We start from the raw sequence: 21,900 nt of genomic DNA, 5'->3' as shown, positions 1-21,900 counted from the left end.
AAAGTGATCAGGAACAGTCAGCATGGATTCACCAAGGGGAAGTCGTGCCTGACTAACCTAATTGCCTTCTATGATGAGATAACTGGGTCTGTGGATGAGGGGAAAGCAGTGGATGTGTTATTCCTTGACTTTAGCAAAGCTTTTGATACGGTCTCCCACAGTATTCTTGCCGCCAAGTTAAAGAAGTATGGGCTGGATGAATGGACTGTAAGGTAGATAGAAAGCTGGCTAGATCGTCGGGGTCAACGGGTAGTGATCCATGGCTCCATGTCTAGTTGGCAGCCGGTTTCAAGCGGAGTGCCCCAAGGGTCGGTCCTGGGGCCAGTTTTGTTTAATATCTTTATTAATGATCTGGAGGATGGTGTGGACTGCACTCTCAGCAAATTTGCAGATGACACTAAACTGGAAGGCGTGGTAGATACACTAGAGGGTAGGGATCGGATACAGAGGGACCTAGACAAATTAGAGGATTGGGCCAGAAAAAACCTAATGAGGTTCAACAAGGATAAGTGCAGAGTCCTGCACTTAGGATGGAAGAATCCCATGCACTGCTACAGACTAGGGACCGAATGGCTAGGTAGCAGTTCTGCAGAAAAGGACCTAGGACGAGAAGCTGGATATGAGTCAACAGTGTGCTCTTGTTGCCAAGAAGGCTAATGGCATTTTGGGCTGTATAAGTAGGGGCATTGCCAGCAGATCGAGGAACGTGATCGTTCCCCTTTATTCGACATTGGTGAGGCCTCCTCTGGAGTACTGTGTCCAGTTTTGGGCCCCACACTACAAGAAGGATGTGGAAAAATTGGAAAGAGTCCATCGGAGGGCAACAAAAATGATTAGGGGTCTGGCGCACATGACTTATGAGGAGAGGCTGAGGGAACTGGGATTGTTTAGTCTCCTGAAGAGAAGAATGATGGGGGATTTGATAGCTGCTTTCAACTACCTGAAGGGGGGTTCCAAAGAGGATGGAGCTTGGCTGTTCTCAGTGGTGGCAGATGACAGAACAAGGAGCAATGGTCTCAAGTTGCAGTGGGAGTGGTCTAGGTTGGATATTAGGAAACACTATTTCACTGGGAGGGTGGTGAAGCACTGGAATGCGTTACCTAGGGAGGTGGTGGAATCTCCTTCCTTGGAGGTTTTTAAGGGCCGGCTTGACAAAGCCCTGGCTGGGATGATTTAGTTGGGAATTGGTCCTGCTTTGAGCAGGGGGTTGGACTAGATGACCTCCTGAGGTCCCTTCCAACCCTGATATTCTATGATTCTATGACAGGTCTGTAGTTCCCCGGATTCTCCTTCTTCACTTTTTAAAAGATGGGCGCTATATTTGCCTTTTGCCAATCGTCTGGGACCTCCCCAGATCGCCCTGAGCACCCTCAGATGCAATGCATATGGCCCCATGAACTTATGTATGTCCAGCTTTTCTAAATAGTCCTTAACCTGTTCTTTTACCACTGAGGGCTGCTCACCTCCTCCCCATACTGTGCTGCCCAGTGCAGCAGTCTGGGAGCTGACCTTGTCTGTGAAGACCGAGGGAAAAAAAGCATTGAGTACGTCAGCTTTTTCTACATCCTCTGTCACTAAGTTGCCTCCCCCATTCAGTAAGGGTCCCACACTTTCCCTGACCTTCTTGTTGCTAACATACCTGTAGAAACCCTTCTTGTTACCCTTCACATTCCTTGCTAGCTGCAACTCCAATTGTGCTTTGGCCTTCCTGATTACACCTCTGCATGCTTGAGCAATATCTTTATACTCCCCCCTAGTCATCTGTCCAAGTTTCCACTTCTTGTAAGCTTCCTTTTTGAGTTTAAGCTCACCGAAGATTTCTCTGTTAAGCCAAGCTGATCGCCTGCCATATTTTCTATTCTTTCTCCACATCAGGATGGTTTGTTCCTGCACCCTCAATAAGGCTTCTTTGAAATACAGCCAGCTCTCCTGGACTCCTTTCTCCCTCATATTAGCCTCCCAGGGGATCCTGCCCATCAGTTCCCTAAGGAAGTCAAACTCTGCTTTTCTGAAGTCCAGGGTCCATATTCTGCTGCTCTCCTTTCTTCCTTTTGTCAGGATCCTGAACTCAACCATCTCACGGTCACTTCTGCCGAGGTTGCCACCCACTTCTACTTCCCCTACCAATTCTTCCCTCTTTGTGAACAGCAGGTCAAGAGGAGCACAGCCCCTAATTGGTTCCTCTAGCACCTACACCAGGAAGTTGTCCACAACATTCTCCAAAAACTTCCTGGATTGTCTGTGCACTGCTGTATTGCTCTCCCAGCAGATGTCAGGGTGATTGAAGTCCTCCATGAGAACCTCATCCTTCTGATCCGGTGGTCTATAGCAGACGCCCACCATGACATCACCCTTGTTCCTCTCGCCTCTAAACTTAACCCAAAGAGACTCAACAGGGTTTTCTCCAGTTTCATAGTGGAGCGCTGAGCAATCATACCACTCTCTTACATACAGTGCAACTCCTCCACCTTTTCTCCCCTGCCTGTCCTTCCTGAACAGTTTATACCCATCCATGACAGTGCTCCAGTCATGTGAGTTACCCCACCAAGTCTCTGTTATTCCAATCACATCATAGTTTCTTGACTGTGCCAGGACTTCCAATTCTTCCTGCTTGTTTCCCAGGCTTCTTGTGTTCGTGTACAGGCACCTAAGATAACTAGGTGATTGCCCTGCTTTCTCAGTATGAATCAGGAGGCCTCTGCTGTTGCACTCTCCTCCTTGTGTTTCCTCCCGGTATCCCACTTCCCCACTTACCTCAGGGCTTAGGTCTCCATCCCCCAAAATTATCCAATTTCTGTTTATTATACTATGATCAAATCGCCTCTTAACAGTCTCGTTGTTGACCTAAATAGATAGAGCTCATTGAGTCTGTCATTATACAGCTTGTTTCTAATCAGTGTTTCCCAACCGGGGTGTCGTCGGGCCCGAACAGGCGTGCCGTGGAAATTTTTGAAAAACTAAATGTGTGAACAAAAAACCCTTCCCTTATATTTTAATTAGTGGCTGAGCTGGATCACATTCTGTATTTCAAATATTATGCATGCGTCACATTCCATTCCCCAAAGCAAGCTTAAGCTAGCAAATTTGAGTCCTGCGGAGTGGTGGCAGGGGGAGGAGGAAGGACAGGGGGGAAAGCTGCCTTCTGATTGGCTATTTGCCTCACTGCCCCGCTTCCTCCAAGGGCAGAGCAATCAATCAAAGCTCAATCGCCCTCCCTTTCCCTCTTCCCTCCTGTGAACAACAGGTTGGCTCCTCTGCGCCTCCTCCTGCAGCCAGAGGCAGGGGGAAGAGCTCCAGGAGCCTTCCTGGAAGGGGAATGGGGACCCTGCTGCAGCCCCCCAGGGCTTTGAGGGGGGTGTTAGAAAGAACTGAGACAGTTGTTGTGTCAGACTATCTTTTGTGCTCCAAACATTTGGAGCTGTGAAGGAGGGGAGCTGGGGGCATGAGGGTGCTGCAATAGGCATTGCTTTCTGAAGGCTTTTACTGATCCAGACTGTACTTTCAGCACATCCAATGAGTGGGAATATGCAGGGTTCACCTCGAACTCCAGTTACAGGTGAGCAAATGAAGGTTATGGAGCTTTTTGAGAGGAGCATCTGGATATTCCCATTTGTACAATCAAGGTGTCTTTCCAGAAGGCACCAGAATCTTCTGAATGTCCGTATGCATTGGGTCTGCTCACCCCTCCCCACCTCCACCCATCCTGAAGATTTCTGAGCATATAAAAGGGGGAGTTGCCACAACTGCACTTCAGTTCCATCAGTTAATTTGGGAATTCCTAACCTAAGACTCTAAAGAAATGGAGAAGGGGAATGAAGAGTGTGAATATACAGAGGATTATCTTGAAGAACTCCTGTTACACATAAGTAACCTTAATTTCTTCAAGTGGGAGCTGCATATTCCTACTTGTGTGAGTTCATTGAGCAGGACAACCCCATAGGAAGGTGGGCTGAAGAGTTCTAAATGAACAAGGACAGCAGAGCTGACAAGTGAGCATTAGTTCTGGATGCCATGTCAAGAGTGAATCAAAAGTGACTTCACCTCTCACTTTCGCAAAACTAAGTCACAATCAGGGATTGTTGTAGCCATGTTGGTTCCAGGATACAAGAGAGACAAGGTAAGTGAGGTAATAGCTTTCACTAGACCAACTTCTGTTGGTGAGGAAGCTCAAAAGCTAGTCTCTCTCACCAACAGAAGGTGGTCCAAGAAAAGATATTACCTCATGCACCTAGTCTCACAATCAGGGAAACATTTTTGCTAAAACACATAAGGTAGCAGTCACACAACATAGTGTGAAGATTATGAAAGCTCCCTTTGTCATGGCTGAGAATTCTGACAGTTACATGGGGTTGAACCCCTGCCACATTATCATAATTGTGATATGTGGTCAGATATGCTTGGACAATCTTTGGAGCAGGATGGACTGACTTCCTGGCCTCAGCCTCATAATGGGACACTTGCAGAAAAGTTTTAGTCCCATAGAGCTTAATGGCACAGTTCTCTGAATGTGCAAAGTGTGATTCCGGTCTTCCTGAATGTAAATGAAGCTTGGGAACATACAGACAAGGTAGTGGTGTGAAAGAAATGGAAAGCACCAACCTCTTGACACTATTGTTAGAATGGAAATGCAGATGGGACCACCCGTAATAATGTGACTTACAGGAGATCGTCATTAAACCTCTATCTCAGTTATTTTCTGGGCTATCCAGAATGGCATTTTCACAGAGAAATGGTATAGAGAAAATCTAACCAATGTTTAAACAAAAACTTATGACCTTTGTGAGGATAAAAATTGCAGTCCCTAAGTTCATACTCTAATGAAACACCTACAGAATAAGACAAATGAACCTGTTCTTCTGCAGTATTCACAACACATCTCAAGTATTGCAGCAGATAATTCAGTCTCCTTTTCTGCAGCTATTATAGCAAATTAACTACCCCAAGCAGCTCTGGGGTAGTTGAAGCAACCCTATTATAAACAAAGTTATTGTAGGGTGAGAAAAGACTTTTGACCTTTGTGTGTGAGTCAGAGGGAGAGATGGCATCCAAATGCTTTGGAGACATCAAAGAGTTTTTCACTATCCCAAGTGTAATAGTTTAATAGTCAGGGAGGACCTTCCGAGATCCACCCATTTAGTAGTTGTTCAGATAGGGAATCTCTTTCAATTCATTCTTGTGGTGTTGGTGACCTGTGACATACAGATCAGTCTACAGTACAACCTCAGGGCTTGTCTATACTTACCGCGCTGGTTCGGCGGCAGGCAATCGAACTTCTGGGTTCGATTTATCGCGTCTTGTCTGGACGCGATAAATCGAACTCAGAAGTGCTCCCCGTCGACTCCGGTAATCCTGCTCGCTGCGAGGAGTACGCGGAGTCGACGGGGGAGCTTGCCTGCCGGGTCTGGACCGCGGTAAGTTCGAACTAAGGTACGTCGACTTCAGCTACGTTATTCACGTAGCTGAAGTTGCGTACCTTAGTTCGATTTGGGGGTTTAGTGTAGACCAAGCCTTAGTTACAAACACCCGAGTTATGACTTACTGGTCAACCACACTCCTCATTTGGAACCGAAAGCAGGCAATCAGGCAGCAGCAGAGACACACACAAAAAAGTCAAATACAGTACAGTACTGTGTTAAACATAAACTACTAAAAAATAAAGGGAAAGTTTAAAAAAAGATTTGACAAGGTAAGGAAACTTTCTGTACTTGATGCATTTAAATTAAATTAAGATGGTTAAAAGCAGCATTTTATGGCATAGTAAAGTTTTAAAGCTGTATTAAATCAATGTTCAGTTATAAACTTTTGAAAGAACAACCAAAAAGTTTTGTTCATAGTTACAAACATTTCAGAGTTATGCACAACCTCCATTCCCAAGGTGTTTGTAACTCTGAGGTTCTACTGTAGATAATTTGGTGGTTCCTTCTGGGCTTAAACTCTATGAATCTATGGGTATGTCTACCGTATGAAATTAAGTCGATTTAATAGAAGTCGATTTTTTAGAAATCGATTTGATACAGTCAATTGTGTGTGTCCCCACTAAGTGCATTAAGTCGGCGGAGTGCGTCCACAGTACCGAGGCTAGCATCAATTTTCGGAGCGTTGCAATGTGGTAGCTATCCCACAGTTCCCGCAGTCTCTGCTGCCCATTGGAATTCTGAGTTGAGCTCCCAATGCCTGATGGGGCAAAAACATTGTCGTGGGTGGTTCTGGTACATGTCGTCGGGCCTCCCTTCCTCCCTCCGTGAAAGCAACATCAAAAAATCGTTTCTCACCTTTTCTCCTGGGTTACCCGTGCAGATGCCATACCACGGCAAGCATGGAGCCCGCTCAGCTCACTGTCACCGTACGTCTCTTGGGTGCTGCTGACAGATGCGGTACTGCATTGCTACACAGCAGCAGCTCCTTCCCTTTGCAAGTTAGCAAAGACAGTTAGCAGCTGTATTGTACCATCTGCTGCTGTCTCCTGGTTGCGCCTGGCCGACCTCGGTGAGATCGGTCAGGGGCACCTGGGCAGACATGGGTGCTCCTGGCTGGCCTCGGTGAAGTCGGTTGGGGGCACCTGGACATAAATGGGAGTGACTCCAGGTCATTCTCTTTTTTAAGTTTCAACTAATGGAGATTCAGTCCTGCCTCATGTGAGCTGGAGGCTTTTGCCTCAGGCTGCTCTCCCAGCTGGCAGCACCGCGCGGTCGCACCAACCCCAGCCTACCCCTTGCTCCCATAGCTCATGAAGCCTGGACAGTAGTAAGGAGCAGTTCAACTATAAGCTGAGCAAGTGCAGAATCATGGTAGAATGTGCCTTTGGACGTTTAAAAGCTCGCTGGCGCTGTTTGTTGACTAGGCTGTTTGTGATTAGAAGAGCACAGCAAGGCGCGCTGCGCATCACAGAGGCTTTGAAAACCGGTTTCATGACTGACCAGGCTTCGGTGTGACAGTTGTGTGTGTTTCTCCTTGATGAAAACCCACCCCCTTTGTTGATTTTAATTCCCTGTAAGCCAACCCTGTAAGCCACGTCATCAGTCGCCCCTCCCTCACTGAGAGCAATGGCTGAGAATCATTTTGCACCTTTTTTCCGCGCAGACGCCATACCATGGCAAGCATGGAGCCCGCTCAGATCACCGCGGCAGTTATGAGCACTGTAAATACCACGTGCATTATCCTGCAGTGTATGCAGCACCAGAACCTGCAAAAGGAGGCAAGGAGGCGACGGCAGTGTGGTGACGAGAGTGATGAGGACATGGACACAGACTTCTCTCAAAGCATGGGCCCTGGCAATTTGGACATCATGGTGGTAATGGGGCAGGTTCATGCCGGGGAATGCCGATTCTGGGCCCAGGAAACAAGCACAGACTGGTGGGACCACATAGTGTTGCAGGTCTGGGCTGATTCCCAGTGGCTGCGAAACTTTTGCATGCGTAAGGGCACTTTCATGGAACTTTGTGATTTGCTTTCCCCTGCTCTCAAGCGCAAGAATACCAAGATGAGAGCAGCCCTCACAGTTGAGAAGCGAATGGCGATAGCCCTCTGGAAGCTTGCAACGCCAGACAGCTACGAGTCAATTGGGAATCAATTTGAAGTGGACAAATCTACTGTGGGGGCTGCTGTGATCCAAGTAGCCTGTGCGATCACTGAGCTGCTGCTATCAAGGGTAGTGACTCTGGGAAATGTGCAGGTCATAGTGGATGGCTTTGCTGCAATGGGATTCCCTAACTGTGGTGGGGCGATAGACGGAACGCATATCCCTATCTTGGGACCGGAGCACCAAGGCAGCCAGTACATAAACCGCAAGGGGTACTTTTCAATGGTGCTGCAAAAACTGGTGGATCACAAGGGACGTTTCACCAACATCAACGTGGGATGGCCGGGAAAGGTACATGACGCTTGCAGCTTTAGAAACTCTGTTTTGTGTGAACTGCTGCAGGAAGGGACTTACTTTCCAGACCAGAAAATAACTGTTGGGGATGTTGAAATGCCTATAGTTATCCTTGGGGACCCTACCTACCCCTTAATGCCTTGGCTCATGAAGCCATTCACAGGCACCCTGGACAGTAGTCAAGAGCTGTTCAACTATAGACTGAGCAAGTGCAGAATAGTGGTAGATGCACATTTGGACATTTAAAAGCATGCTGTTGCAGTTTACTGACTCGATTAGACCTCGGCGAAACCAATATTCCTATCGTTATTACTGCTTGCTGTGTGCTCCACAATATCTGTGAGAGTAAGGGGGAGATGTTTATGGCGGGGTGGGAGGTTGAGGCAAATCGCTTGATTACGCACAGCCAGACACCAGGGCGATTAGAAGAGCACAGCAGGGTGCGCTGCGCATCAGAGAAGCTTTGAAAACCAGTTTCATGACTGGCCAGGCTACGGGGTGAAAGTTCTGTTTCTTTATCCTTGATGAAAACCTGCCCCCTTGGTTCACTCTACTTCCCTGTAAGCCAACCGCCCTCCCCTCCCCCCTTTGATCACCACTTGCAGAGGCAATAAAGTCATTATTGTTTCAAATTCATGCATTCTTTATTACTTCGTCACACAAATGGGGGGATAACTGCCAAGGTAGCTTGGGAGGGGTGGGGGAGGAGGGAAGGACAAGGCCACACTGCACTTCAAAACTCATTGAATGCCAGCCTTCTGTTGCTTGGACAGTCCTCTGGGGTGGAGTGTTTGGGTGTCTGGGTGAGGAGGATATGGAACTTGGGGTGGAGGGCGGTTGGTTACACAGAGGTTGCAGCGGCGGTCTGTGCTCCTGCTGCCTTTCCTGCACCTCAGCAATACGCCAGAGAATATCAGTTTGATCCTCCAGTAGCCTGAGCATTGCTTCCTGCCTCCTTTCATCACGCTGACACCACCTGTCCTTGCGTTCATTTTGTGCTTTCCTGCACTTTGACATTGTTTGCCTCCACGCATTCTGCTGGGCTCTTTCAGTGTGGGAGGACTGCATGAGCTCAGAGAACATTTCATCGTGAGTGTGTTTTTTTTCGCCTTCTAATCTTCGCTAGCCTCTGGGACGGAGATGATATGGGGAGCGTTGAAACATTTGCAGCTGTGGGAGGAAAAAAAGGGAGACTAGTATTTAAAAAGATACATTTTAGAGAACAATGGGTAGACTCTTTCACGGTGAACCAAGCTGTTAACATTACATAGCACGTGTGCTTTCTTTACAAGGTTGCATTTTGCCTCTTGTATTGAGGGCCTGCCGGTTTGGTGTGAGAGATCACAAACGCAGGGCCGGCAGGCAACAGAATTCAGCTTGCAGGCAGACATGGTAAGCCACAGTCTTTTGGCTTCTTTAACCTTCATAACATGTGGGAATGGTTTCAAACAGCAGCACCCTCATGTCCCATACCAAGCACCCGTTGGGTTGGCCATTTAAAATGGGTTGGCCATTTAAAAGGAGGGGCTGTGGTTTTCGGGTTAATGTGCAGCACAAACCCAACTAACCCTCTCCACCCCACCCTATTCTCTGGGATGATCGCTTCACCCCTTCCCCCACCGCGTGGCTCACAGCGGGGATGATTTCTGTTCAGCCGTAGGCAAACAGCCCAGGAGGAACAGCCACCTCTGAATATCCCCTTAATAAAATTCCCCTGTTTCAACCAGATGACCATGAATGATATCTCTTTCCTGAGGATAACACAGAGAGATAAAGAATGGATGTTGCTTGAATATCAGCAAATACCTGGACCATACACTGCCATGCTTTGTTATGCAATGATTCCAGACTATGTGCTATTGGCCTGGCGTGGTAAAGTGTCCTACCATGGCGCACGGAATAAGGCAGCCCTCCCCAGAAACCTTTTGCAAAGGCTTTGGGAATACACCCAGTAGAGCTTCATTGAGATGTCCGTGGAGGATTTACGCTCCATCCCCATACACATTTACAGACTTTTCCAGTAGCTGTACTGGCCGCGAATGCATCCCAAGTCTTCAAGGCAAATTAATCATTAAACACACTTGCTTTTAAACCATGTACAATATTTACAAAGGTACACTCACCAGAGGTCCCTTCTCCGCCTTCAAGGTCCATGAGCCCACCTTGGGTGGGTTGGGAGGGTACTGGGTCCAGGGTGATAAACAGTTCCTGGCTGTCAGGGAAAATGTTTTCTCCGCTTGCATGCTGTGCGCTATCTTCAATGTCCTCCTCCTCGTCCCCAAAATCCGCATCCCTGTTGCATGAGAATCCATTGATGGAGTCCACGCACAGGGCTGGGGTAGTTGTAGGAGCACCCCCTAGAATGGCATGCAGCTCATCATAGAAGTGGCATGTCTGGGGCTCTGACCCGGAGCGGCCGTTTGCCTCTCTGGTTCTTTGGTAAGCTTACTTGAGCTCCTTAAGTTTCACGCGGCACTACTGCAGGTCCCTGTTATAACCTCTGTCCTTCATGCCCTTGGAGATTTTTTAAAATATTCCGGCATTTCGTCTTTTGGAACCGAGTTTGGATAGCACGGATTCGTCTCCCCATACAGTGATCAGATCCAGTACCTCCCGTTTAGTCCATGCTGGAGCTTTTTTGCAATTCTGGGACTGCATGGTCACCTGTGCTGATGAGCTCTGCTTGGTCACCTGTGCTGATCAGCTCTCCACGCTGGCCAAACAGGAAATGAAATTCAAAAGTTCGCGGGGCTTTTCCTGTCTACCTGGCCAGTGCCTCGGAGTTGAGAGTGCTGTCCAGAGCGGTCACAGTGGAGCACTCTGGGATAGCTCCCGGAGGCCAATACCATCGAAATGCATCCACACTACCCCAAATTCGACCCAGCAAGGTCGATTTCAGCGCTAATCCCCTCGTCGGGGAGGAATACCGTAATCGAATTTAAGAGCCCTTTAAGTTGACAAAAATGGCTTCGTCGTGTGGACGGGTGCAGGGTTAAATCAATCTAATACTGCTAAATTCGACCTAAACTCGTAGTGTAGACCAGGGCTATGATTGTTAATTGGGGGTACAGTGCAGTACAGGCACACCCTCCACTAGTTGTAATACTGGAGAAATTCTATAAGACTGAAGGAGTGCCTGTATTGTGTCAATATTCTAAAAGGGCAAACAAATTAGGTCTTGTCAGAAAAACCTAATATCATTTAATTGGAGGTTAAAATGTTGGTTGATAAACATAAGTACATAGATGTAATATACTTAGGGCCTATACAATATCAATAAAGCACACATGAATTAAGAACTGGGTAACTGACAGATCGCAAAAAGTAGTTTTCAGTGAGGAATCATCATTGAATGGGAGTGTTTTAGCAGGTTCTGCAGGGATTAGCACTAGGCCTGATGCTATTCAGTATTTTTGACAATGATCTGGAAGTAATTGTAAAATCACTACTGATTTCAGTAGAATGTGAGCTAATATTTTGCCTGCTGTACAGAGGAGAGTAGTACCTCTGTAGTTTCCGCAGTCGGCTTTGCTGCCTTTGTTTTTGAACAGTGATACAATAATAGCATCTTTGGCCAATGTCTTGTGGCATTTCTTCTTCTTCCCAAATGCTACTCAGGATGTCATGAAATTTCTTGATAGCCTTTGGGCCTGCTCCTTTATACAGTTCTGCTGGAATACCATCCTTTCCAGATGCTTTGCCAGAGTTCAGTTGTTTGATGGCTTTTATAACGTCCTCAACCGATAGAGGGAGATCGAGATCCTCTCTGATAGGTTTCTCAGGTAAACGGTCAAGGACACACCGATCGACTGTGGATGGTCTATTGAATAGAGTACTGAAGTATTCAGCCCATCTCTGTATGATTCCCTCCTTGTCTTTGATGAGGGTTGTGCCATCTGTCGACTTTAAGGGGGCTGTGCCAGATTTAGATGGTCCGTAGACTGCTTTGAGCGAGTCAAAGAACATCTTTGCGTTGTTTGTATCTGTGTACTGCTGGACTTCTGCAGCTTTCCTCTCTCATCACTCATCCTGCATTCTCCTTAGTTCAGACTGGGCCTTGCTCTGTAGGTACTTAAACCTATCTTTCTTTGAGATGGAAGTGAATTCATTCTGCCATTCAACAAATGCTTTCTGCTTGTCACAGGAGTTTGGAGATGTCCTTGTTGTTCTCATCAAACCAATCCTAGTGTTCCCTTTTCTTTGGCCCCAGCACAGATTTAGCTCTCATTCTACTGAACAGACTCATTGCAAACATATCTGAGGAGAATCTGCCAGAAGCGCAGCATGGTTTCAGACCAGGTCATAGTACTATGGACATAATCTTTTTTGTAAGGCAGGTCCAGGAAAAATGTCTAGAGCAGAACATGGATCTGTATGCAGTTTTCATAGATTTGACCAAAGCTTTTGATACGGTCAACAGAGAAAAAAGAAGAACAGGAGTACTTGTGGCACTTTAGAGACTAACAAATTTATTAGAGCATAAGCTTTCGTGGACTACAGCCCACTTCTTCGGATATGCATCCGAAGAAGTGGGCTGTAGTCCACGAAAGCTTATGCTCTAATAAATTTGTTAGTCTCTAAAGTGCCACAAGTACTCCTGTTCTTCTTTTTGCGGATACAGACTAACACGGCTGCTACTCTGAAACCGGTCAACAGAGAGGGTCTATGGGCCTATGGGCTATTCTACACAAACTGGACTGCCCAAGAAAGTGCATACAAATCATCCGTCTGTTCCATGACCATATGACAGTGCAAGTACTCACCAGTGGTGACTTTTCCGATGCATTTGAAATCTCAAATGGAGTGAAGCAAGGCTGTGTACTTGCTCCAGTGCTGTTCAATTTGTTCTTTGCTTGTGTTCTCAGCCATGCAACAAGGGACTTGGATCAGGGGATATACATCTGCTACCTACTCGATGGCTCCCTCGTTGATCTTCGAAGACTCAATGCTAAGACCAAGATGCTGGAGAGGCTTCTTCTTGAGGTACTTTTTGCAGATGACTGCGCCTTGATGGCTCATAGACATCAGGTCATTGTTGATAGATTTTCTGAAGCAGCCTAGCTCTTTAGCCTCACCATCAGTCTCGGGAAGACAGAAATCTTGTTCCAGCCAGCACCTCATTCCAATGCTCCAGTGCCAGCCATCTTCATCCATGGCATACAGTTGAAAAATGTGGATCAATTCAAGTATTTGAGCAGTACCATCTCAAATGTCGGTTCCCTTGATAAGGAAATCTCCTCCAGAATTAGTAAAGCCAGCCAGGCCCTTGGTCGACTTCGAACAAAAGTTCTTAACCAACACAACATCTGTTTCTCCACCAAATTGAAGATCTACAGTGCAGTGGTTCTAACATCTCTCCTGTATGAATCTGAGATGTGGACTCTTTATAGACGTCACATTAAACAGCTTGAGCAATTTCACATGCGCTCCCTCCGTTCAATAATGAGCATTTGCTGGCAGGAATATTAAAGTCCTTGAGAGAGCAAACACAACCAGCATTGAGGAAATTTTATTGAGAACATAACTTAGGTGGACCAGGCATGTCACCAGAATGGAAGACCACTGTCTCCCAAAACAGATCTTGTTTGGGGAGCTGAGTCAGGGCAAAAGAAAGAAGGGTTGTCCGTATAAGCACTTCAAAGATAATCTGAAGAATCATGAAATTATCTCCAGGCTGCATGTGAAAGGCACCACAGAGCTGCATAATCAAACGTCATAGATACAGACTTCCCATGCCCTCAGTGCGGTTGACTCTGTGCATCAGGATTCGGAGTCATATGCGTAGCCATATTTGAGAACTACGACAATATCGTCGTCATCACCAGAGATGGACTACCAATAATACTGATTTGATTTGTGGATGATACAAAGATTAGTAGAGTGATAAAAAATGACAAGGACAGGATAGTCCTATGGAGTGAAGTGGATTGCTAGGTAAACTGGGCCCATTCAAACAAAATGTTATAACAAAGACAAATGGAAGGTCATATCTCTAGAAACAAAGAAAACAGCCCCTATTACAGAATGGGGGATTGTATCCCCGAAATCAGTGACTCTGAAAAGGATTTAACTGAACATGGGCTCCCAGTGTGATGCTGTGGCAAAAGGGTCTAATGCGATCCTTAGGTGTATAGGGAAGTAGTGAGTAAAAGTGGGGTGGTGATTTTATTTCTGTATACAGTATTGGTGAGATTGATACTGGAATGAAATTCTATGGCCTGTTTTATACAAGAGTTCAGATTAAATGATCCAATAGTCCCATTTGGCCTTAAAATCTATGAAAAACTTGTCCTAATGCAAAAAGAACGAGGAGTACTTGTGGCACCTTAGAGACTAACACATTTATTTGGGCATAAGCTTTCATGGGCCAAAACCCACTTCATAGGATGCATACAGTGGAAAATACAGTAGGAAGATATATATACACAGAGAACATAAAAAAATGGGTGTTGCCATACCAACTATAACGAGACTCATCAATTAAGGTGAGCTATTATCATGCATCCGATGAAGTGGGTTTTAGCCTACGAAAGCTTATGCCCAAATAAATGTGTTAGTCTCTAAAGTGCCACAAGGACTCCTCGTTCTTTTCGCTGATACAGACTAGCACGACTACCATTCTGAAACTTGTCCTAATGTATTTCCTTACTTTAGGCAATTGGTGATGCAGAGAAGTTGGTGGAGACTCTACGTCTGGCCGCTGAGAAAGCAGAGGAGAAACTGTCCCTGGCCAGGCTTAGGTTGCGAGAACAGACTCAGGAAGGTAGGTTTAGGCCTTGGTCATGAACTGCTTGATAGAGTTAAATTGGGGGAAGAGGGAGGTTCTTGATCAGGACCCAGGTGCATCTATAGTTCTTTGAGTCTTTGTTCATATGGATCCTACTCATGGTGTGCACGTGCTCCACGAATCTGAGATTGAAATCTTTTAACTAGGTAGGAAAGTTTCTCTACAATGAGCCACTAGTCAGAACAAAAAGAACCCCAAGATCCTGCCAGCTGGGTACAAGACACTTCATAAACTAACTATATTAATTATTAAGACTAAAACTGTTAGAAAAAATGATGGTAAACATAGAGACAGTGGACAGATAGTGTTGAGTTCTATCTCACTACTATGGGTGGTTAAGAGGGAACTGAAATGCAGTCAGTGCTGCTCTGCCCTATCTGACCTCAGATGTGTTGCTGGAGAGACCTTGCTTGTGAGCAGCCTCTGGCCCACGAGAGACTTTGTCTGGGGTGGAGGATACAATACAACTTTGTTGTTATGTCTTTTATAGTCCTAAGCATATTTTCAAACCTTGTCACCTACATTTGGTGCTTAAATCTTGTATTTGAGCTCAAATATCCAATGTAGGCCCTTAAATCCCAGTATGAGAAACCAAATAGCGGATTTGATCACAGTCAACAAGTATCTACATGCGGAACAGAAATGACTGGCCTTTATGCAAGAGTTACTGACTGATGTTCCATGGCCTGTATTATACAGAAAGTCAGATTAGATTATTCCAATGTTCTTTTCTGGCTTTATAATCTATGTGTCTATGAAGATTCAAATCTCCAAAGGCCATAAACACCAAGGAGGAAGAAGAAATGTTTAGAGTAGTCCAAGTAGGTATACCTAGAGCAATAGAATGAAATTAAGAAAGGGAGAAGTTAGGTTAATATCTGGGAAATTTTCCTGACTGTGAGTGTTATTAGGCTATGGACTCATCTTCCAAGGGAAGTGGCAGCATGGTAATACAAAAAACAATAATAGTTTCTACTGAAGGGCCTTGCGCCACTTTCCTTGGAAGTACTTAACCATTCAACATTAATGTTCTTGCTGTGTTTTGTGTAGAATAGATAATGCTATTCAGTGCTTTCTCTATCCTTTACTAGGGGTGGGGGATGAATTCCAAGGGGTGAAGTGCTCCGTACAAGAGCTTGATGATGTGCTATTGAAGGATGTGGGAGGCAAAATCCATTCAGATGGACGGTGAGTTAGAAAAGACAATGGTCATACAGATATTGCCCTTGCTGTCATGTTTGTATCCAGCAGAAATATCTTCACAATAATGCTGCCTCCCTCAACACCAAGGAAGAGAGCCTTCGCAAAGGGGCTGACCTAACGTATTGATACGCCTCTTGCCATTAAGCAGCCCTGATGTAGTGGGCTTTTGGACTAGTACCATTATATCCCGTGGTGAAGAAGGCCCTTTTATTGTTGGTATTAATAATTCTATTATTTATTTGTTAAATGCATGAAATCTGCTCAGCTTTGGTACAAGACACAAAATTATTGTATTCCCTGATCACCTTACAACTTAAAGAAAGAGAGAAAAATGGAGAAGAGGGAAACCCAAAGGAGGGATGAGACATATGGAGAGGCTTTATTTTAGACTCACTTCTAGGAATCACATAAGAAGAAGATTTTTAAGGAGGGATCATCTCCTTGGTGCCACCAGTGTTACCTGGGGTTTCTCAGAACCCAAAGCAGGGATAACGTAACTGTTTCTCTCCAGGCGGTGTCAGGAATAAATCAATGGGAACACAGCGCTTCCGTCTGATAAATGATTGATACAAGCAAGCGTGCTCTTATCTAAAACTACTATTTATTAGATATTAAGCGCACACACGCAATAGGTTTAAGACATCCCAGATATAGTTACCCACAGTCTGAGATGGTTTCAAGTGACCACCAGCCAGGCTTCCAGGGGCCCTCTTTCTGTCCAGCTGACAGGGAGTTTAGATGTCATCTCCTTGTCCAAAGGAAAGTCCCTTGGACTGCTCAGGGGTATTTATTTTTACCTAATCTTTTATAGCTATCTCTAACAAAGCACATAACCTATAGTGACTCCCCTAGTGGGTCAGCATCATAATCTCTACTGGGTCACCAATTCTCCTAATTTCAGCAAACTATTTATTACCTCAAAACATTTCTAATATTTCCAGCCATAACAACAATACGTCAGGGGCACTTAAAACCAAGGTCGCTTGTCACTCATTTTCTTCCATAACTTTCTGTCCCATCTTCCCATTCTGATTAACAAACAGCAAGTATGCAGCTGTCTGACCTTGTCTCGCAAAGGCCTAAGATTATTCCTAGCTATGTGATGTTTGGTTTTCAACTGGCAGTGGCTGAACATACAAAATTGCTTACTGCAGTACTGTCAGGTTCTGGGCTACATGCAGGAATGTCAAATTCCGGGGTAACACCGGGATCCTACATGGAGGGCTGGAGGAAGTGTCTGGTTGTTGCTAGTTCTCCAGCAGGTGGGGGGAATATTTGCTGGTTGTACTGGGTTTTGGTATTAGGTCTTTCAGCTCTAGTTCAGATGCTTAGTTCCCTGTCCCCACTAATGATGGGTGTCTGTCTCATCTTCACATACAGATGGCCATTAATCATTGATCCATCTGGGCAGGCTGCAACTTTCCTGCGGTATCGAGACACAAATTACTTGAATACACTGAACCCAAACGATATGAACATAGAGACCATTCGACTGGCCTTGCTGGGAGCCCTCCGGTAGGTGGCAGAGTACCAGGAATGGGAGGGCAGGATGACAGGCTTGGACACAGCATAGGTTGGTGTTCCTGGTAATCTGAGTGCGCATAGTGAGCTGGATGAATAAACCATTAGCTGGTAGTGCCTATGGCTGTGAGGGAGTGAGTTGCTTTTTGATACCCTCTGCCAACTCTGCACTTCCAGTAGCTGCACTTCCTTCACAGTTAGCACTTCTGGTCTTTATTCGTGAAAGGGACTGCTGGCTGAGTGAGGGGCCTTTTCTCCCCAGTTCCCTTCCCACATTGTGCTAAAGGGAAGGCTGCCCATACATGTAATGGTTGAGACCCATCATTATTAAGAGAGAGAGAGATTGTTTTGTCTATCTTTTGTACCAAGGACCTTGGACTGTCCTGTAGTACATATGATCAACCATTCAGACCTCTGTCCTTAGGTATGGCAAGCCAGTGGTGTTTGACATGATGGAAGTGAACATGTTTGATGCCGTGAAGAGGCAGTTGGAGGGAATAGAGTCTGGACTGGCAGAGGCAATTCTGAGCAAGCAGATACTGCAGAATGAAAGGTAAGAATTTGTGGGTATGGTAAACCCTATGATCTTCAATGGAGAAATGGCACCTCTTCCAACCAAACCCTATTCTCTCCCAGACTGGGGCCAAGGGAATGGCATATTCCTACACCCCATATCAGCCCTATCCCCTCCCAGCCTGGGAAGCCAGGGAGAAGGCTGAGTACCTCTACCCCAGACCCCTATTTCCCACCATTCTCAGATACTAATGTTATGAGGGCCAGGGCCAAATAAGTATCTAGCTGTAGATACCTAGGGGTGAGGGACTGGCACCTCCAGCCATTCGGCCTTCTCCCCTTATAATTCTGGGGAAAGGCCAAAAGATTGTCGGAATATTTATCCTTTTCAAGCCCAGGGATGAGACTGTCACCTCAACCACCCCAACACTGGCCCGTAACAGTCCAGGGTAGGGTTTGAGAAATTCCTGCACCCTAAGTAAAGTTTTCTGCAAATGCCTCTCTTGATGCCCAATCAGGTGTATGAACTGCACTATTCAATCAAGGCTGCCTTTGACTCTGAAACCTAACAATGACTTTTAAAATGTCAGCTTTGTTAACTGTTTTGTCACTGTAACAGAGACATCCAGTAAATGGGCTATCTTGTAATCATAAGTTCAAACCTCTGCCATGTCTCTTGAGTATCAAAACCACCAGCTTCCCTGTCAGGGTTCCCCCCACACACACTCTGAACTCTGGGGTACAGATGTGTGGACCCGCATGAAAGACCCCCTAAGTTTATATTCTACCAGCTTAGGTTAATAACTTCCCCAAGGGACAAATTCCTTTCCTTGTCCTTGGACGGTATTGCTGCCACCACCAAGTGATTTACATTAAATTTCAGGGAAGGGTCACTTGGAATCCCTATCCCCCCAAAATATCCCTCCAAGCCCCTTCACCCCCTTTCCTGGGGAGGCTTGAGAATAATATACCAACTAATTGTATTAGCAATGCGAGTACAGACCAGACCCTCTGTCTTCAGGACACTGAAAATCAATCAGGTTCTTAAAAGAAGAACCTTATTTAAAAAGAAAAAAGTAAAAGAATCACACCTGCAAAATCAGGATGGAAGGTAACTTTACAGGGTAAATAAAAAGATTTAAAACACAGAGGATTCCACTCTGGCTCAGCTTCACAATTACAAAAACAGGAATAAAACTACCTCTGTAGCATAGGAAAATTCACAAGCTAAAATGAAAGATAACCTAACACATTTCCTTGCCTACTTACAATTTCTATGGTTTTAGATGGATTATTCCAGGTATATTTTCAGGAGATGTCGTACCTGCTTGGCTTCTCTTTCTGTCCGGAGAGGGAACAACCAAGAGAGAGCAAACAAAACCTTCCCCCTCCAGTTTTGAAAGTATCTTTTTTCCTCATTGGTCCTTCTAGTCAGGTGCCAACTAGGTTATTTGACCTACTTAACCCCTTACAGGTAAGGCGATTCAGTATAGCTGTCAAGGAGGGGTTTTATGCTACTCTTCTCTCTATATTTATGACATTCCCCTAATAGCTTATAGGATGTATTGTCAATGTTCTGGGGAATATCATGGTCCTGATGTGTAGAAGGGGCTCTATAAATATGTCAGACAAAAAGGAATAATCAGGGATGGTGAGCTGGTAATGGAAGATGATAGGGAAGCAGAGCTGCTCAATGCCTTCTTTGCTTCAGTCTTCACACACAAAAATAATGTGCCCAGACAACCAACGATGTTATCATAGACAATAAAGGGGAAGGGATGCAGATCAGGATAAGCAAAGAACATGTCAGAGGTCTTTTGACTAGTTTGAATGTATTATATAGTCAGCAGGGCCTGATGGTATTCGCCCCAAGATGCTGAAGGAATTAACTGAAGAACTCTTGGAGCTGCTTGCAATAATATTTGCAAATTCTTCTTTGAGTGATGTCCCCTTGGGTGCTCCACTGTAGGTGCAACAGCACCTTTGCATCTGGAGTCAGAGATCTTCCATAGCAGTGCCCGTCAGACCTCACATGCATACCTCCCCTCTCTCGCGCTATGCACGTGTCGTGTATATATAGCGCTGTGCGGTCCGACCACCCTCAGTTCCCTCTCTACCACCTGCAGTCTGGAACAGAACACTTAGCAGAGCCCACATTGTTATTTAGATAGTATCTTACCTGTTTTTCTTCTCATAGTTGTTAGTTCCTTACTTTCCCTTTTCTGTTTCTTCCTCCTAAAACAACAAAAAAGAAGTATTAGTTCGTTCTCCTGTTTTCCGTCCTTCCCCTTAGGGAAGCTACATCCTCATCCTTATGCCTGGTTCACCCGGGTTTAAGTGGTGTGTCTCGTGCAGAGCCGCCTTCTCTATAACGGGCAGCAATGCAAAGTGTATCTGCTGCCTAGGAGTGGGACACGTTCCTCAGAAGTGTTCCCATTGCCTGGGTTTGAAGCCGAGAGCCAGAAAGAACATGGACCTTAAACTCAAATTAATTCTAGGACTGTTGAGTGATTAAAAAAATTAATCACAATTAATCGTGCTGTTAAACAATAATAGAATACCATTTTTATAAATATTTTTGGATGTTTTCTACATTTTCAAATATATTGATTTCAATTACAACACAGAATATAAAGTGTACAGTGATCACTTTATTTATTATAAATATTTGCACGGTAAAAATAAAATAGTATTTTTCAATTCAGTTAATACAAGTTTTGTAGTGCAATCTCTTTATCATTAAAGTTGAACTTAGAAATGTAGAATTATGTACCAAAAATAACTGCATTAAAAAATAAAACGATGTAAAACTTTAGAGCCTACAAGTCCACTCAGTCCTACTTCTTGTTCAGCCAATCGCTCAGACAAACAAGTTTGTTTACATTTGCAGGAGATAATGCTGCCCACTTCTTGTTTACAATGTCACCTGAAAGTGACAACAGGCGTTCGCATGGCATTGTTGTAGCTGGCGTTGCAAGATATTTGTGTCAGATGTGCTAAAGATTCATATGTCCCTTCATGCTTCAACCAGCATTCCAGAGGACATGCGACCGTGCTGTGGAAGAAACGAACTCAGAGACAGCTTTATTCAGGACATGCAATTGCAAGGGAAGAACACAGCTGACAGAGAGCATCTCTGCCTCAGTTTCTTCAAAGTACAAGCAATATCACACAAGCATTTATACATTTTAGTGGCATGCATTAATTAAAAACATCTGCAGTTTGTTTATGTTATGTCCTGCCCATTCCTGTATTTTCTCACTTCTGTTCTCAAAACATCGCTATCTCAAGGCTGGGTCACACTGACTCTACTCTGCTGTCTTCCCACCCGCTTCTGACATGAGCCCTGTTTCTACAGGTCTCGCAATATTAATCTAAGACTTAGCATGACAGTTGCTCTGTTTCTTACTACTGAGAGGCCTATATTTAAATCCTTTAACCCTGTTTCCACAATGCTGATGATGGGTTCTGCTTGATAACTATCCAAAGCAGTGCAGACCAATGCATGTTTATTGTCATCATCTGAGTCCAATGTCACCAGCAGAAGGTTGATTTTCTTTTTTGGTCGTTCGGGTTCTGTAGTTTCTGCATCAGAGTGTTGCTCTTTTAAGACTTCTGAAATCATGCTCCACGCCTCGTACCTCTCAGATTTTGGAAGGCATTTCAGATTCTTAAATCTTGGATCGAGTGCTGTAGCTATCTTTAGAAATTTCACACTGTTACTTTCTTTGCGTTTTGTCAAATCTGCAGTGAAAGTGTTCTTAAAACGAACAACATGCTGGGTTATCATCCGAGACTGCTATAACATGGAATATATGGCAGAATGCAGGTAAAACACAGAGCAGGAGACATACAATTCTCCCCCAAGGAGTTCAGTCACAAATTTAATTAATGCATTTTTTTTAATGAGCATCATCAGCATGGAAGCATGTCCTCTGGAATGGTGGCCAAAGCATGAAGGGGCATATGAATGTTTAGCATATCTGGCACGTAAATACCTTGC

At 45.0% G+C, this 21,900-nt stretch overlaps 1 protein-coding gene across 11 annotated transcripts in view; it reads left to right on the top strand.

Annotated features, from left to right (window-relative positions):
• IQANK1 (IQ motif and ankyrin repeat containing 1) overlaps positions 1–21,900 on the top strand; it is a 142,224-nt gene that overhangs the window by 68,451 nt on the left and 51,873 nt on the right. For 8 of the 11 annotated variants that reach the window (XM_065582359.1, XM_042861278.2, XM_005311629.5 and 5 more), the window contains 4 exons: positions 14,528–14,636; positions 15,752–15,848; positions 17,244–17,378; positions 17,809–17,937. In XM_065582359.1, the coding sequence (XP_065438431.1) occupies positions 14,528–14,636; positions 15,752–15,848; positions 17,244–17,378; positions 17,809–17,937 (470 nt within the window). Of the gene's footprint in view, positions 1–14,527; positions 14,637–15,751; positions 15,849–17,243; positions 17,379–17,808; positions 17,938–19,183; positions 19,455–19,740; positions 19,919–21,900 lie in introns of those variants that run through there. The other 3 variants (XM_065582361.1, XM_065582357.1, XM_065582360.1) reach the window with 3 other exon arrangements.

The sequence above is a fragment of the Chrysemys picta genome, chromosome 2, assembly GCF_011386835.1.
Source record: "Chrysemys picta bellii isolate R12L10 chromosome 2, ASM1138683v2, whole genome shotgun sequence".
Lineage (NCBI taxonomy): Eukaryota > Metazoa > Chordata > Testudines > Emydidae > Chrysemys > Chrysemys picta.
This window is presented reverse-complemented; position numbering and strand designations above follow the sequence as displayed.